Raw genomic sequence first — 17397 nt, 5'->3', positions numbered from 1 at the left:
CCTTGAAAAGTGTAAAAGAGGGGTAATACTGTATCAAGTAAATAATATTATATCAGTCTTGGGACTAGTTTCAGCCACTTAGTGGCCATCTTCAGCCAAATAAAAATTAAACAGATTATGTGATTACTAAAATGTATGTATACCAGACAATGTTGCAGGAATAGTTATAACATTGGAATACATACAGTATAATAACAAAAATTACGGTTATGATCTTCTTGTCATATGTCTTGAAGTTGACTTAGGACCTCAAGCAAAGTAGTAAATCAGGAAATGATAGCCAGAATTAGGAATGAATAAAGATGCAGAAAAGAAATTAAAAAGGAGAAAAATGATTTATGAGACTCTCCTCTAATGCCTGTTGTACAATAAGCACTGACTTGCTGTAGGGAGCAGGTAGGCCGTGTAAACAAAGGAGTGTATAGGGAACAAGCACTGACCTGTTGTTGTAGGAAGCAGGCAATGCAGATGTAAACAAATGTAAATGTCAACAAAGGAATAGATAGGGTGAGGAGGGGAGGAGGTAAAGAAGGGAGGGGAGAAGGAGAGAAGGGGTGTCTGAGGTCGGGCTGAAGGATGAGGAAAGAAAGGAATTAAAAGGTCAAATAATTGACCTTTTCATTCCTATCTTTAGTAATCATTTCTCAGATAAAAATAATTATTTCTTTTATAATCTCTTTAAATTCCCCTTTCAACAGCAGTCTTTCTTTCCGCATCCTTCAGCCCCACCTTCGACACCCTTCCTCTCCTCCCCTCCCCTCCCCTCCCTCCCCTCCTCCTTCCTTTCCCTGCCCTTCGTAACCCCCTCCTCTCTCTATCTACTTCTTTGTTTACATTGCCTGCTTCCTACAAGAAATCAGTGCTTGTTCCCTGTCCACTCTTTTGTTCACATGGCCTGCCTGCTTCCTCCGGCAAGTTAGTGCTTGTTCGACATCAGACATTATATATACTGTACATTTAACTATAGAGGTGTGTCTCATAAATAATTTTTCTCCTTTTTAATTTCTTTTCTGTGTGTTTATTCTTTCCTAATTCTGGCTATCATTTCCTGATTTACTTCTTTGCCTGAGGTCCTAAGTCAACTTCAAAACATCATATTATGATAAAAAGATCATAACCTTAATTTTTGTTATTATATATCTCTTACTGTTAAAATTATTCCTGCAACATTGTCTGGTATACGTATGTTTTAGTTATCACATAATCTGTTTCATTTTTATTTGGCTGAAGATGGCCACTAAGTGGCTGAAACTAGTCCCAAGACTGATGTAATATGATTGTCAATATTTTTCGTATAATTGTACTTCAAAACGGAACAGAAATGAAATTTATAGTTTATAATTCCTGAAGGTGCAACTTATCCTGTGAAGTTCAAGAATTCAAGGCCTTTTCCCATAATCACGCAAGTGTGGCAACGGCTCTTACCCCTAAAATCATGTCTTTCACAAGGGATGGCAAACAACATTTTCAGGGCTTGGAAAAATGTTATCGTACTAAGCGGTAATAGCAAAAATTCGTGACGAGATAAGTGAGGTGTTTTTATATAGATTTAATATGGTGAGAATTGGGACTTCAAATTTATGACATTCTAAGCGGGGAAACATGTTAATGAGGAACGCCTTGAGGACGTTTCACTGTATAGACTTCACTTTTTTTAAACTTACCTCTTCGTGTCTACACTGCATATTGTTACGTGCCAGCCTGTGGTAGCCGCTTTCGGTCCTTTCAGTAAGGGGCTGGTGACTCAGTCGACCTGGAATCTCCCAGCTGGCTTGTGGGGTGGGGCCGGCCTTTCCGTGTATTTATCTCGTCAGCCAGTTTACCTGTGAGTTTCTTGGAGATTCAATGAGAATGTTCTGCTCCTAGTGACATCGCGAAATTTCTGGGCCAAATCACACGACCTATAAAAAAGGAAGGCTAGCCGCAAGTCAGTCAGTGTTGGACTCGGAGTGACAGTTGGGCTCCGAGGTGGAGTCAGTGTGACACTCAGTGAGTTGAGGTTCGGTGGCTGGGCTGAGGGCTGTCACTAGTGGCCCACAGAGGTCTGAACCAGGAGCTGTGGTTGTGGTGTTGGAGTGTCCAGTGAGTAGCTGTACGGGAAACGGTGCACGGGACAGAAGACTGTGTATTGCCTTAGAGTAGTGTGTGTGTGCGCTTCTATGGATTGAGGACCGCAGTGAATCAGCGATTGAAGCAGTTATAATGAGTGTGAGCATAATTGGATGTGTGTTAATATTTGCTGTTGCGAGTATCGTCCTGCTGTTGGATACTGTTGAGACCGGGCGAGTTGGCTATGTGGTTAGGGACGCGCAGCTGTGAACTTGCATCCAGGAGATAGTGGGTTCGAATCCCACTGTCGGCAGTCCTGAAGATGGTTTTCCTTGGTTTCCCATTTTCACACCAGGCAAATGCTGGGGCTGTCTGTACCTTAATTAAGGCCATGGCCGCTTCCTTCCCATTCCTAGACCTCTCCTATCCCATCGTCACCGTAAGACCTATCTGTGCCGGTGTGACGTAAAGCAAATAGAAAAAAAATATATATACTGTTGAGCTGTTGCTGATTGTTGTTCACTTCATGTGACTGTGTGAAGTACCGGGCTATCATTGGAGTCGAACCAACGAACAGTCGTCATGTGTTGTATAGTCAGGGGCACTGTGTTCAAATCCAGCTGTCTACGCACAGCGACTGTATGAGTCGATTGACTGGACTTGGGGAAGTGAAAGTAAGGATTAGCGCCGTAAGGTAGAGAGATTTGTAAATAGACTGATACTTATTGTGGCCATTACTAACTGGTTAGAATTGTTGGTGTATGAATGTATGTGTGTGTGTATGTGCATGCGCGCACGTGTGTGTGTGCACGCGTGCGCGCATTTATTAGGTCATCCTGAAATAAATTAGGAGTAATGAAACAGGTGGAGTTTTATTCGTAACAAATGGTGTCAGAAGTGGGATAGACCCAACGTGTGGTACATCATTGTAATCAGCGTGAATCAGCGGACCAGGTACTGCAGATTTTGACCGCCACTGAGAACGTTCCAGAACATCTTCATCTTTTGTTAATTACTGCGTGCCAGTTGAGACCAGAGGCCACGTGAAAATTGAGAAAATCAGAAGATGATGTTGAAGAAGATGGAAGACAATCGAAACGAGATGAAAGACAGGCAGAAGAAGGCCAGAAAATGACGGAGAAGTTGGATGTAGGCTATAGGAAGATGGAAGAAAGCCAGAAGAGAATAGTAGAAAGCCGAGAGAGAGAGAGAGAGAGAGAGAGAGAGAGAGAGAGAGAGAGATGGTTAAAGGAGATAAGACGGCCAGAAGAAGTCAGAAGACCACCAGGAGAGGACAGGAGATGGTCAGAAGGAGGTGGAGAACGACCTGAAAAGAAAAAAAAGGAAGACTTCCATAAAGTGCTAGTAGACGGCCTTGAGAAGACGACGACTAATAAAATGGAGAATTAGAAATAGGAAAGGATTTCCACCTATCAATACTTGTTTATTGCACTTATTATGCTACAGGACCGGTTTCGACCCTTTACATAAGGTCATCCTCAGCTGAACCATACATACATATCTATGTGATGAAGCTATGATTAAGATAGTATTGTCAAAGGAATGCCATACGATAATAAACATTAGGTCACATCCAAATGGGGCATGTCGTAACGTGAACTGGCATATATGTCACTATGTACAACAATGCATTGTATGTCTAAAATAGTATGTTTAAGATCTTAAAATTAGTTGATAAAACATATCTCACTTAAAACTAACATATATATATGTACAAGATGAATACAATATATGGGAGCACTTCATGCACATGAGCGTTCGTGTCTTGCTTGTTGGCTGACTCCCGTGTTCAAGTCTTGTTTACACAGTTGTACACTCAGCTGCTGTTCCTGGAGTTTAAATGATATGGTTTGCTTGTAAAATTGTATGAGTAAAACATTTTGTCTTCATGTATGTACATAGAGTAAAACACTTTCCAATTTTAAAAAGGTGCCAGACATATGGTTAAAATTAGGCTAAAATATGTTCAGCTCTGCTGTGCGTGTTGCCTTATGTTAAAATCAAATCATGCTGTCCTGTGACGTCCATAAATTTTGAGTGACATTGGGTTCAGAGTAGTGGCTCCTTTCCCATTTGTAGCTGTGCAGTGATGATATATTTATCTGTAGAAGATAAGATTGAACTATGAGTGATATTTATGTTGGAGGAATGTCTAAGGGTTGTGTGTGCTAATCTGAATATGTACTTACTGTTGTTGGTGTGGCTGAGATGTGTTTGATATGCGAGCTTGTTGTGTACTGCTTCGTGTTCTTCTTGGGCTCATACTAGCTGCTGTGAGGGGACGGGAAGGAGGGGTAGGGAGAGTTGCTGTTGTGGGGGTAGGGGTGGAGCTGGGTGTGTTGTTAGATGTTTTTCTGTCGCGTGTCACGTTCTGTTTATCGATTATCTTAAGGTAAGAGTTTTTTAGGGCAGTGATAACCGTATTGAAGATGATGTTAGTTTTTTCTGTGATTTCATTTATGTTGTAATTTGGATTGGTACACTGATCTAGAGTGATGTAAAATTCTTCTGTTATGTTGAGCAAGGGGCCTTTGGGGTTTATGTTCAGGATTTGCATGTCGTTATCGATGTTTGTGAAACTGTGTTTATAGTCTGCGACATGTTGTCCTATTGAGGAAAACTGATTGTGTTTTACCGCGTTTATGTGTTCGTTATATCGGGTTAACAAGTTTCTACCGGTGCGTCCGACATAGCTTGTCTCACAGTTATTGCATTTGATACGGTATACCCCTGAGTAGTTGTATTTGTTGTTGCTGTTGATTGTCCTGACGTTGTGTATGATGTTGGTACTGTTGTGTGTAGTTCTAAATGCTATTCTTAGGTTATTGTTTTTAAAAATGTTAGTTATGGGGTATTTGTGTACATTATTAAAGGTGAATAGTGCATACTCTTTCTTGGATTCGTCTGCTTTTGTTAGTTTGGTTTTGGGTTGGGATATTATTTTGTGAATGATTTTGTTGATCATTTCTTTCTTGTATCCATTGTTTTTAGCTGTGTCATGAATTAGTTGTAATTCTTTGTTTAGATCATCTTTTGTTAACGGTATATTGAATGCTCTGTGTATCATGCTGTAGTAAGCTGCTCTTTTGTGTGTGTTGGGATGAACGGAATCTATTTTAATTGTACTTGAGGTATGCGTGGGATTTCTGTATATTCTGTAAGAATGGTGGTCTTCATGTCTAGTTATCGTTATGTCCAAGTAGTTCAAATTGTGATTGTTTTCGGTTTCCATAGTAAATTTTATATGGGAGTCTATTGTGTTGAGTTTATCTAATATATCAGTTTCATTTGTGGATCTATTGTCAATGATGACAAATGTCATCAACAAATCTACACCAGAAAAAGATATTGTCTATTTTATTAATTGATGTGTGCTCTAAATAGTCAATGTAAATTTCGGCGATTATTCCAGAAGCGGGAGATCCCATCGGTAATCCTTGTTGCTGATAAATAGTATCATGAAATTTAAAGTAGTTGTTACTAATGGCAAAATTAAGTAATTTAATGAACTCTTCTATTTCTAAAGTGTGCTGTGACTTTTTAGATTAGATTCAATGATTTATATTGTTCGTTTTGTGGGAATGTTCGGGTACAAGTTTATTATATCAAATGATGCGAGATTATGATATGGTTCAATCTTTAATCCTTTCGTTCTATTACAAAAATCTATTGAATTCCGTACTGTTTTATTAGCTGAGAATACGTTGTGCTTTTTGAGGAATCTTTGAATAAATTGCGAGAGTTTATAGGTTGGGCTTGCTCTGTAGTTAATAATAGGTCTCATTGGTATATGTTCTTTGTGTATTTTGGGATAAGCCAGTTGGTATTTGAGGGTTCATTACTATAAGTTTAGAGGATTCTATTTCAGTTAAAAGAAAGTGTGTATTTTTTAATAAGGCTTTGAAGTGTATGTTATTAGTCGGATCTTTACGTTTGATAAGGAAAGTGTTATCTTGAAAACATTCTTTAGTTTTCGATATGTATTGGTCTTTGTCGATAATGACTGTGGTATTGCCTTTTTGTCGGCTTTCGTTATAAGTAAATTATTCTGTTTTATTTTATCTTTGAGTTTGTTTATGTGTGTTTTATTGGCTGAGTTGTTGTTTTGGAAGTTACTGTGAATTTTGTCAATATATTGTGGGAGCCTTTTTTAATATCATATCTGACTTCATCTTGTAGCTCGTGTGGGATTTTCTGTATGGCGTTTTCTATTTCAGTGATAGTGGTTGTAATTGGATGTTTATTATCGTATGGCATTCCTTTGACAATACTATCTTAATCATAGCTTCATCACATAGATAGGTATGCATGGTTCAGCGGAGGATGACCTTATGTAAAGGGTCGAAACCGGTCCTGTAGCATAATAAGTGCAATAAACAAGTATTGATAGGTGGAAATCCTTTCCTATTTCTAATTGTGTAGTTCGTCAATACGGAAATGAAGATTATAGATTACGATAATAAAATGGAGGACGCTCAGAAGTCGGAAGACCACCAGGCGAAGACGGAAGATGGTCAGAAGATGGAAGACGACCAGAAGAGGGCAGAAGACGGCGAGAAGATGCTGGAAGATGACCGAAAGAAGACTGAAGACGGGCAGAATAAGATGGAGGGCGGCTAGGAGAAGACGGAAGATGGCCAGAAGACGGGACGGTCAGAAGAAGATGGGTGACGGAGAGAGAAATGTCAACGAGGGTCCACGCGATATAAAGCATGTTCCGCAGGTTGATGCTTTGTCCTATGGACCTTGCCCAGTAGACTGCGAGTTCTGTTCCAGGAGGGAGGCCGAGCACGAAGTTTCTTGCCGTGTGATCACCGTGGGGTTCGAAGGAAACTGGAGCCCTGGCGCCTGGATGAAAATGCAGAGGGACGGGGATTGTCACCTTCCCCTGGTCCCCCTGGCTTACCAGTCTGTAGTACATGAGGCCACAGGATCTTCTCCAGCGAGTATGCTGTCTGAAAGAGAGCTGTGACTTCCGGAGGATTTGGGGTCCGGCCAGCCTGAGGACTATCCAAACCCGACCGATAGGTACTACCTGCACCTGACAAGTAGAGCAGAGGATGTGAGCGCCGCTATCAAGAATAATTCGAGCAGAGAGCGACCGGGTGAAGGTGCGACACGATCAACAAGCAGATACCATGGAAAATCACGATGGCGACCTACGATGGCTATAATTCCATAAGGAAGAAATACTGGTCTTTCAGGCTCCAGAGGATGTGGAAACGCCCTTACCATGTTCTGTGAGGAATAAACGACGTCAGCTACCGAGTACGACGGAGGCAAAGGTGCAAGATGAAGGTGGTACATGTAGACCGACGGGTGCCATACCAAAGAACAGCTGAGAAGGTTACTGGTCAGGACAATCAGCTCTCAAAGTGGGGTAGTGTTACATGCCAGTCCGTGGTAGCCCCTTTCAGTACTTCCAGGAAGGGACTGGTGACTCAGTCAACCTGGAATCTCCCAGCCGACTTGTGGTGTGGGGCCGGCCTTTCTGTGTATTGTTCTCGTCAGCTGGATTACCTGTGAGTTCCTTGGAGATTCAACAGGAATGTGCTGCCCTTAGTGACATCACAAAATTTCTGGACCAAATCACGCGACCTATTAAAAAGGGAGGCTAGCCACAGAGTCAGTCAGTGTTGGACTCAGGTGGTGAAGGCAGTGACTCAGTGCGTTAGGGTTTGGTGGCTGGGCTGAGGGCGACAGAGGAGTTAGCTGTCGCCAGTGTCCCACAGAGATCTGAACGAGGAGCTGTTGTTGTAGTATCGGAGAGACCAGTGAGTATATAACTGGAGGCGACAGAACGGTGTGTTTGTGTAATTGTGTGGACTGTGAATCGCCATGAGCCAGCGAGGAAACGCACTATCGTGAGTGCGAGGATAAATGGCCCTGTGTTAATGTTTGCCATTGTGAGTATTGATCTGCTGTTGAATACTGTTCAGTTGTTCATTGCATGGGGCTGTGCAAAGTACTGGACTATCATTGGAGTCGAACCGAGAAACCGTCGTCGTGTGTTGTATAGCCAGGGGCACTGTTCAAATCCAGCTGTCTACGCACAGTAGCTGTAAGAGGTGACTTGACTTGGGGGAAAGTGAAAGTAAGGATTAGTCCTAGGTAAAGGAACGGGCTGGACCCTTGCTGCGCCGTAAGGTAGGGAGTTTTCTAAATAGACTGGTCATTAGTAAGTGTGGCCATTAATAACTGGTTAGAATTGTTTGTGTTTGAATATGTGTGTGTGTGCATTTATTAGGCCATCCTGAAATAAATTAGAGTAATCAAAAAGATGGAGTTTCATTCGTAACAACATATTTCAACGTTTATTCCTCCACTCACTCCCGCTGAAATTTGACTGGTCGCCATATTGGATGTTCATCTGTTTGCTTCGTTTTTGTATTAAGTCATCGGCTCAGCTGTTTGTCATGCTCATACCTTCTGGAACCATCTTACTGCCCATATATATTTTCCACCTTGCCTATTTTGGCTGGTGGAATCAAGATTCTGAGCACATGGGACCTCGTCGCGGCATGAGAGTTTTCTCTGCCCCATCACTCCTCTGCTCTATTTTGAGGTGAGAGACATAGAGATTACTTTATCTAAATTTTAACTTAATTCTTTGCTACGGGTACCTTGGGAGAGTGGTCTGCGCATTGTGAACAGTCAAGAGAAACTTTGCTGAAAATATGTATTATCTATGTCAAATTACGTCACGAAACTGAATGACAGTTTTCCATAACCGCTTTATCTACATGCCTGACGTACATCTCGCGTAGTGTTTTCCTGGATCCTATGTCTCCCAGCCTGGCTCTTTTAAATTGGAGGTATTCTGTATAAATTTTCTCTTTTCATGTTTCACATCTTTACACACACTCGTGTTGTTAAGCAAGTTGTTACCATCACTATTGGTTCTAAGTATGTATTATGATCCCTTGGAAAACTCCAAATGCTGAATGAATATATACCAATTTGTACACTCCATTTTTATTGTATAGTCCATCAAGTTGTTGCCAAAACTCTTAATCAATTTTTGTTGCTCGATCAGGAATTGTTATACCTTTCCACTGGTTCAAAAAAGAAAAAGATATGCATATACACACACGTTATTTGAGATTCCATTATCTTGTTCTTGCCCTAATAATCATAGGTCCTAGCAGTCCTCTTTCTCTAGCATTGAGCCCCTCTTATTTTCCTTTTATTTCCACTGCACGTGTGTGAAAATTTTACTGAGATTCTACTGAATTTCCCATTGAAGTAATAAGCTTACTTTGATTACATTTGCGTTACCCCTAAGGTATTTCAGAGCTATTTAAAATAGTTTTATTTGAATCTGCCTTGTCAATACACTTATTAATGAAAGAAAACTATTTATTTAACCATACATATTTCAGGAAGTCAACCATTCCCTTCATCAGTGGTCAGTGGTTATATTGCCACCAAATATATCCATGATGATAAACATTATTAGTGATAAAGCCATTAACAACTGCTGGAAGAAGTATTTCGAAGGGTTACTAAATGAGGAGTTTCCACTAGACAGAGCAGTTTTGCAGTGTTCACTTGAGGGGCCTGTGCCTGAAGTCACACCTTCTAATATTGCAGTAGTTGTGTCAAAGATGAAAAACGGCAAAGCGGTTGGCTCTGGTGATATTCTAGCTGAACTATGGAAAGTCCGCCGGCCCCGTGGTGTAGGGGTAGCGTGCCTGCCTCTTACCCGGAGGCCCCGGGTTCGATTCCCGGCCAGGTCAGGGATTTTTACCTGGACCTGAGGGCTGGTTCGAGGTCCACTCAGCCTGCGTGATTAGAATTGAGGAGCTATCTGACGGTGAGATGGCGGCCCCGGTCTAGAAAGCCAAGAATAACGGCCGAGAGGATTCGTCGTGCTGACCACACGACACCTCGTAATCTGCAGGCCTTCGGGCTGAGCAGCGGTCGCTTGGTAGGCCAAGGCCCTTCAAGGGCTGTAGTGCCAGGGGGGGGGGTCTATGGAAAGTCCTAGGTGCCGAAGGAAATTGGTTGGCGAAATTGATCGACAAAATCCTCGCTAGATTTCAAATGCTAGAACAGTTCCGTCAAAGCTTCCTTGTGCCCATCTACAAGAAAAAAGGTGATGTCCGAGTGTGAGAATTACCGAGGCATCAAACCCACTTCACACGCTCAAAATCTGGGAGCGTGTCATAGGAGACTGCATCAAGGGTTTCAACTTTGTGCAGCCAGGGCAAGCAGGCCCACACAACACTGTCTCCCTTGCTGGAGAACCACTGATGCTGACTGACAAGTTCAAATATGATATTGTATAGGCTTTTGGGCTTGTGCCGTGTCAAGAAAATAAGGTGAAATTCTTAATGTTTTGCAGAAAACTGTGCTCTGCGTCCTCAGAAGAATTCTCGACTGTCCACGAGAAAGGCTTCGTAAACAATGACACTTTTGAATTTGGAACGTTATAATAGAAGTAGAAGTGGAAATAGTACGTTCATTCACCGCCAGATGGCTCCTAGGAGGTGCCACAACGCTAGCGTTCGAAGCGGAAGCTGACCGAACCATCACAATCATGAAGAACATGAACGTAATATTCATCTCAACCAACCTGACAAATCGGCAATAGCTGAGCCCGTTCTATCGTCGGGTCATGATGTCATGTACCAAGATGCTCGAGCTCTCACTCACACTAGACGCTACAGGTCCAGGATTATACGGGAAGCTGTGGAAATACGTCGTAATCCTAACAATTTCAATAGGGACACCGGCTATTAATTAAGTAATACATGGTTGCCAGCGATTAGAATTTACGTAGGTAGTTCCCTTCCCTGCCCCTTCACTATTGTTATTTCGTCTCGGTGTTTTCCAAATTCGTACATACCTTGTCGCCAGATGTTTCATTCCAGGCTTATGTCTATGTCTTACACCTGTCATATGTTACGCAAACACATTATGTGAACCGCTTAGTCTGATTGTGATGTTTCGGTCAGCTTCTGCTTCGAACACTAGCGTTGTGTCACGTCCTAGGGGCCATCTGGCGGTGAATGAACATACCATTTCCACTTCTACTTCTATTATAACGTTCCAAATTCAAAAGTGTCATTGTTTAAGAAGCCTTTCTCGTGGACAGTCGAGAATTCTTCTGAGGACGCAGAGCACAGTTTTCTGCGAAACATTAAGAATTTCACCTTATTTTCTTGACACGGCACAAGCCCAAAAGCCTATACAATATCATGTCTACAAGTACGGGCCGTGAAAGCATTAATGGCAACAAGTTCAAATATCTTGGATCAGTCATCACAACTGATGGTTATATCGATGCAGATGTCAAGCACTGTATCAGTGTTGGTTGAATGAAATGGCAGTCTCGTACTGGTGTTCTGTATGATAAGCGGATGCCAGTCAAATTAAAGGGCAAAGTGTACAAAACCATTGTCCAGCCTGCCCTCATGTACGGCTCCAAATGTTGGGCAAGGCAGAAAAAGCATGACCAGCGAATGCATGTCGCAGAGATGAGGATGTTGCGATGGTCAGTGGGAGTCACTCTGCATGACAAAGTGGCAATGAACACGTGCGAGAATCCTTTGAAGTTGTGCCCATCAGCGACAAGATGGAGAAGAAACAACTCCACTGGTATGGTCACGTTCAGAAGAAGAAATGAACACCATTTAATACAGAAAAGGAAGAGGGCTTACTAAGGCAACATGGAAACAAACTGCTGAGGCTGCTGTAAGGAAAAGTGAAGTGCCACTAGAACTGGTACAAGAACATCGGACATACTCTCTGTGAGTCAGACGAGCCGACCCTGAGTGAGTTCAGGAGTGCCTGTTTCATCGATACATATATGGCCAGGAAAGAAGAAGAATCATTTTTCATCATTTATTTTAAATTCTAGTCAGTGGGTACATTTCAACATTTTAATTTCATGTCCTTTCATTCCACCTTGTACCATTAGGGGTGATGACCTAGATGTTAGTCCCCTGTAAACAACAAGCATCATCATCATCATCACCACCAAGAAATAGCAGCAGGTGAAATACAAAATATAGAGAGGAAAAATGGCGTACCGAGACAAGGATAAGAGATGCACACTTAGTAAAATGACATTCCTTATCTCCTATGCATTTGTCATTCACTTCCTTATGTAGCTGGAATATTTTGCAGTAAATTTTAATTTTGTACCTTTAAACCTATATTTCTGTATGGCTGCAATATGTGATATGAAATTTATATTCTGATCAGGATTTTAATCAAGTTTGTATTTATTAATTTATTTATATTTTTAGGGCAGCATCTCGACCTGACAATCAAGGTTTGGGATTAGAGAGGCCACAAGACGTCTCAAAAGGTGATGATGAATACGTTGCTTACAGAAAACGAATGATGCTAGCTTACAGATTCAGACCAAACCCACTGGTAAGAATTTTATTCTGTAAATCTGAACTAAACATTTTAGCCTTGTCTCATGACATAGCACCTATTGTTACAAAGCTAATGTTTCCTCAGTATAATCATACTACACATTGCTTCTAAATTGGTACAGAGAAAACTATTAAAATCAGATTTAACTTTAGAATCGTCAAGTCATACCGTATTTACACGAATAATCCCCACCGCCGAATAATCCCTGCCCCCTAATTTTAGGAAGGCTCATTTTGAAAAGAAATGAACTAAAATCCTTCCATCAAAAGAGTAACATAGGTATAAACAAACATTTCATATCACTCTGCGAGGTCCATGTGTTCTTTACGCAAATATGAACATGTTAATTTACGGATATAGCTGTTTTGCCTGAGATGATAAAAATACATTATCACTGTTATAAAATGGCACGAAAATTAGCAAGTAGGCCTACTTACGTGACAGGTATTTCATTAATCTGAACTTGCAATAGGCTCGATTGCCTGTAGATTGGAAGATTTGTTGTCTCTTACATCAGTAGAATCCTCTCCTAAATTACAAATTCGTCACACTCCACGTCTAAAACATTTCTCACGCGCGATCTCTTTTCATTCATAGTAACACAACCGGCAGTGGATAATTCTTTTCGTGCAATGTAAACACTTGAAACAGACACACCGGCGAACTCGGATGTTAGTTTTGTAAAACCGTGTTATTACGTGATTTTGAATTAACCGCCAACTCGTAATTCAGAAATGTCAACTCTTGCTGCGTCACAAGATATTCTGATACCTACTACTGCATGCAGTTAACACTGATGCACAGTTTAAACCTTTCAAATGCCATGGAAAAATATACAGGGTCTTTATTTATGCTTGGTAAGGACTTTCTCGCTCGACCTGGACCGTCAGTGACAGTTCAGTTGCCGGCTACAACGTGTGCGTGCATGCGTACAGCAGAATACGGTGCTTAAAATCATTATCATGCATTTATCGTGCTTTTTAATCACCCTTTTTACAGTTTATGCTGAAAATGTTCCCCATGCGCTGCCAGACATAAACGGCATCTCCTAATGAAGTTTTCGGTTACTCTACCAAGTTCTTCAGCACTGATGGATGTAATTGCAGCTCTTATATTGTCTTTAAGTTTAATGTGTCAGGGTTGTTCCCATAAACTACATTTTTTAACATTTCCCACAAATAAAAATCACATGCCATTAAATCTGGGCTACAAGGGGGCCACAGATTTTTACCTATGATCCTCGTACCAAACACGCTTCAGTAAGGAGATAACGACCTTTACGTCTGTTTTTATTGTTTACTGAACCTGTACGTTTGAATCTCTTAGCCAGTTGTTTTATTGTCCGATTGATAGGAATGGGTCCCCATGGAAATTTCGCTCGAAACTTTTGTCTTGTCCTAATGCACGATTTTCTGCACTTAATGTAAGTATTGTGCAGATATACACATTCACGTAACGAATATTTCACATACATTACAGCACTATACACAATCACAATAAAACACTATACAATATGACATATAGTACGCATTGAACACCCTACTATCTCGGAGCTCAGCTCTCAGCAACTACAGGAAGTGCCGGAAACCGCACGCAGCAGCGGCCGGTAGCGGCCTGTCATCGGTGGCCAAGGTCGAGCGAGGAAGTCCTTGCCAAGCATAAATAAAGACCCTGTATATTTCCAAAATGTATCCAACAAGGTGCATTTACATTTTTCAAATAATGCACTTCTATAACTCACTGGCAAACATAACCTTACACAATGAAAGAAAAAAAGCATGATTTAAAGACGAGTACAAATTATGCTGGCTCCCGTGTGCAAGTGTTTTATTTTTTGGTTTACTGTACTGTTTTCATTTTTAGATGCCTTTTATTTGTACGGAAGGTGCCCGATGCCCTTTAAAACATTGTGGCTTATCAAACTTTCCTATGACGAAGGAAGGAAGTCTTTCGCTTCCGTCTGCATTGTATACAGTACAGTGACCCCATCTCCTTTAAAACCATAAGTCCTTCTGGGCTCGGCAGCAGAAATAAAAAAATAAATAAAATAAAATGCATTTTCATCGGCATTGACATTATTGTTTGGTACATACGAATTGATTATAATTATGCATCACGCTTTTTCGCCAACTGTCGGCATTGCCATTCTTTGCGGATTCTGCTTCTCCGCACGCTGCCTGCTATGTGATGTGGCATTCCTTAAGCAACTATGAAACACACTATAGACACACCGAAGTGATTGAAAGTGCAGAAAGCTACCCATGCATGTTCCTGAAGACACGTTCTATCGTGGCGTGGACAAATTTTCAATTTAAATTGCCCTGTAAAATACTATATCTTTAAAATGTAAAGGAAGTTTATAATTAAAAGTCTGAATAATTTTCCGTTCAAATATGACATATGGGACAATTTTATTCCATCTGCGGTTACACAAAGCATAACTGTACACCCAACATCAAAAACTAGGTGAGCCAGGAGCGTATTGCCAACCTTGACGCAAATAAAATCCGCACCCCAATTTCGTACCTCCATTTGTTAAAAAAATATGCGTGGATTATACGCGTAAGTACGGTATATTGTTCAACCGCAGCATTTCATCAAATGTTGTGATACATTAAAAGAAAAGACTAAGTTGTCACCAGGCTAGCTCGCAAAATAGCCCTCATTGCATTTCAGTTTCAACTTTACAAAGGAAAAAATTAATGTATCCTCGTAATTCAATACAAAACATAATTCCATCATTAGATGGAGCAATAAAATTCAAACATGTTTCGACTCGTTTGAGCCATCTTCAGTGAAATAAGGGGGGGGGGTAAAGTAATCTACATAATACAAGCTGAAAATGTGCTAAACACATAATGAAGTAACAAATGTAAAACAAAAGAGCCAGATGGAAATAAAAACAGTAAGAATATACAATATTTACCTCACTAGATGGAGTAATAAATAACTCACTGAGACATATTCAGTGAAAAAAGGTTGATATAAAACATAATTGAATCCAAAAAATTTGCTAAACCTAAGAAGAAAAAAAAAGAAATGATACAGATGGAAACAAAACAATAAGTTTTGAACTGTTATCAATCTAAAAATATTTTAGTCTAAGAGGTCCGCAATCTCACTTAGTCTAACAGGACGAAATCACTGTGTTGAAAATTCAGGCTGACACTCTGTCTTTGTAGAAACACCATCCCACGAATGGCTTGGAGAGGAGCGAAGAAGCTTGAGAAACCAAGTTTGAGAGGAGACAATGTGCCAGGTGAATTGTATGTGATAAGTGATGGAAAAATGCAGATGAATTTATTATTTTAGAATAGCAGCATTCTCATTTGTCGGGGACAAATTCTAATATCTTGTAATTACAATTTCAACTCGGCCTGAATGCACTCAAGACTAAATACAATTCAGAATGAATTACACTACAAGTACACAATCAAATAAGAAAATCTAACTGACCTTGCAGTGATCTGGCCAGAGAGATAATTCAATACAACGTGGAAAACCGAGGACCCTCCAGAGAGCAGATTAAATCTAATGCCGAAACATGAAAGAATGTCAACGAGGTACTGCACTAATCTACTAGGATTAAACCAACTTTACTAAATAACAATTCCTTTTTATTTTCTTAGAACACACACACGCACACATATACATATATTCAATCAAGGGTATGACGTGGAATTACACACTGATCAGTATTGCATATAATCTAAAATCATACCAAGTTAATATTAAGATCATAAATTTAACCAGCGTAACGATACGCACATTTCGAAGGAAAGGAAACTAAAGATAAATGTGTGTGGGACAAAACTAGGTGAAACAACTAATAGAACTTGAGTTTACAAGGTCACGATTTCAATTAGCATAACAGTGTTCTGAGAAATTAAAATCCATTAACATTAAAATAACAACCTAAAGTAGGTTGGGTAATCAAGCATAAGTAGTTACAGGTAAATCCAATTCGCAATTGTGGTGCGTTTCAGAATGAGCAATTAATATGAGAAATGAAATTCCCTCAAATAGGAAATTGCCCAATGAAATTAAAGAAATAATATACAATTGAAGCAGGGAAATCAAAAACCCACTAACTCCAGTAAACCTAATTTTACAGGAGAGAGAAAAAACTGATAATCTCCCTTATTGATTTTAAATCTAATGCATTTATGTGCTCACATTTAGTAAAAGTATATTATTTATCAATTAAATGCTTCATAACTTAAGTGTTTATATTATTTAATGCTAAAATTAGAATTAAATAGTGGTGGAGTTAGGGGCTTTTTGACTTCTGGAGTGTATGAAATAATGAAATATTAAAAATGTGACAGAAAAGGTACCAGTATACCATGAAAGTTCATTATAAAAATTACCATTGTTACATTTTTAAATTTCAAAGGTAGAGCGTGAGGCTGATATCCATTAAATACTGTAATATAAATTATACCAAAATACATCATTAAAACCATAAATAAACTTAAAGACTTTCCCTACAGATATTCTGTTTCAGTTTCATTTTCTTGTTCAGTCTGTAAATCAGGGTTATTACTGTCAGCAAACAGAGTTTTGTAATACATCCTACTTTCCTCCAAAGTGAAATTCATTAAATTTTTCAAGTCCTTTTGCTTTTCTGATTTCAGTGGCAAGTGTGAGTTGTACTTTTGTTGAGCGGGAAAAGATGAATTTGTATTGGGTCTCTGGATGTTAAATGGACTCCACATTGTACTTTTCACAGTTTTACTCACATGGATTTCACTTTATGGGATGCTGAGTATTGTATTACTTTACGTTGTGATATGAGAAATTTCTCGTTTCAATAATGTGTTGCCTTATTCCATCAGGGTATTTAGATGAGCACTGCTTTTTGCACCTAGAAAATTACGAATGCTAATACTAACACATTTATTTAAAGCATATGATTATATATAACATTTATAC

At 39.9% G+C, this 17397-nt stretch overlaps 1 protein-coding gene across 3 annotated transcripts in view; it reads left to right on the top strand.

Annotated features, from left to right (window-relative positions):
- LOC136858644 (SURP and G-patch domain-containing protein 1) overlaps nucleotides 1-17397 on the top strand; it is a 292627-nt gene that overhangs the window by 260336 nt on the left and 14894 nt on the right. For all 3 annotated transcript variants that reach the window (XM_067138354.2, XM_067138353.2, XM_067138355.2), the window contains one exon: nucleotides 12327-12456. In XM_067138354.2, the coding sequence (XP_066994455.2) occupies nucleotides 12327-12456 (130 nt within the window). The remainder of the gene's footprint in view (nucleotides 1-12326; nucleotides 12457-17397) is intronic.

Source organism: Anabrus simplex, chromosome 1 (assembly GCF_040414725.1).
Source record: "Anabrus simplex isolate iqAnaSimp1 chromosome 1, ASM4041472v1, whole genome shotgun sequence".
NCBI classification, from domain to species: Eukaryota; Metazoa; Arthropoda; class Insecta; order Orthoptera; family Tettigoniidae; genus Anabrus; species Anabrus simplex.
Note: the sequence above shows the minus strand (reverse complement) of the source record. Positions and strands in the feature narration are given on the sequence as shown.